Genomic DNA, 1490 nt, shown 5'->3' on the forward strand with positions numbered 1-1490 from the left:
AATACATGCTATGAAGTTTGAAATTTTTAGTATTTTACGTCTACACAGATTATTCCATGAATCTACTCGAAAAGGACATTTAAAAACTTTATTAAATAGTATGTAATAATTATTTATTTTAAAGTGTGCATGCATTTTATACATGCATACTATGTGTCCATGTATGCATGAATTTATACATATATACATGGTATACAGGTATACTTAGACAAGGACCCGATGATTGAATCAAGGTTGATCGTGTTTCGGTCGAAGTGTCTGGTGAGAAGTGCAGAAATGCTATGAGATGTATGACCATTGAATTTGAATTACGGTTAGACAATTCACACACGATTTCTGGTAACGATAAGGGCAGCAGTAATAATTAACTTTATTGAAAACGAATATGGCTTGTTTGAGGCACAAACCATTATTTTTATCACTTATCAATAAGTGACTGAAGTTTCCAATTCCTGGTGAATGTAATATTTTACTTATGGTCAATGAGTTTAAAACTTTTTAATCTCCAATTAAATTGAAAATTTTCATTATTAATTCAACCCACGTGCAACATTAATATATTATTATTATTTTTTTATAGGTTGATATAAACTTTTCGTCTTGGGGTTCAACTGGTGGTTGGATACCAAATTATTATATTTTCAGAGGAAAAAAGGCATGCAGTAATTTAAGAAATCTTACTGGAAATTCATGGTTTACATTTGTCAAAGCGTTTAACATTCCAACTGATAGATGTCCAATACCAGTGGTAATATATGAAAACATTAAAAATAATGACATCATTTTATAATAACCATTATGGATACACGATATTTGATGACTTAAATATGGTTGAATTAATATAAAATATAATATAAATATAATTAAGATATTAAAGGACTATTTTAATCATAGAATAAAAATAATGTTATGCAAAATTAAATTGTGTGCCATTCGTTGTCTAATAATTATATATTTATAATTTATCACTAAATGTTTACAGGACACATATATTACATCAGGGTATGATTTGACGAAATTCGAAGATAATAATTTGCCCAAAGTATTTTTTTATGGAAAATATAAAGTGGTGGTACGCTATAAAAATGTGGAAAATAAAGAAGTTGGTTGCATGGTTTCGGAAATAAATTTTATACGACCATGGGAAACACCAATTTAATAAAATTAATACACACTCATAATACTTGTTATTGAGTTGCTGTAAAAAATAAAGGATATGGGTACTATATTATTATTTCTTTATTGTACACTAATATTGTTAAACTCTGCTCACATCTGTTATTACCGCTAGAAAATAAATAATATAATGATAATCAGTTATCAGCAACATCAATTTCGTTATTTTGATTTTTTTTAAATACGATTGTATAAAACGTTCTTATTTTTAAATACTTACTTTCATTTTCACAAAAAGTATATTATGCTAGCTTAGCAGGATGTTATAGTTTCCAAAATTAATATATAAATGATATAATATCATTGTATACGGA

The 1490-nt window shown here is 26.8% G+C and overlaps 1 protein-coding gene across 1 annotated transcript; it reads left to right on the top strand.

The window, feature by feature from the left end:
• Positions 1 to 580: 580 nt before the first annotated feature.
• On the top strand, positions 581 to 1333 carry LOC107882766 (the record flags this gene model as incomplete). The annotated part of the gene is given in 2 exon segments (XM_029492531.1): positions 581 to 748; positions 983 to 1333. Coding segments are annotated over 2 exon segments (345 nt in total), but the record flags the coding sequence as incomplete, so codon positions are not given.
• Between the last annotated feature and the right edge of the window lie 157 nt (positions 1334 to 1490).

Source organism: Acyrthosiphon pisum, unplaced genomic scaffold (genome assembly GCF_005508785.2).
Source record: "Acyrthosiphon pisum isolate AL4f unplaced genomic scaffold, pea_aphid_22Mar2018_4r6ur Scaffold_21644;HRSCAF=24475, whole genome shotgun sequence".
Taxonomy (NCBI): Eukaryota; Metazoa; Arthropoda; class Insecta; order Hemiptera; family Aphididae; genus Acyrthosiphon; species Acyrthosiphon pisum.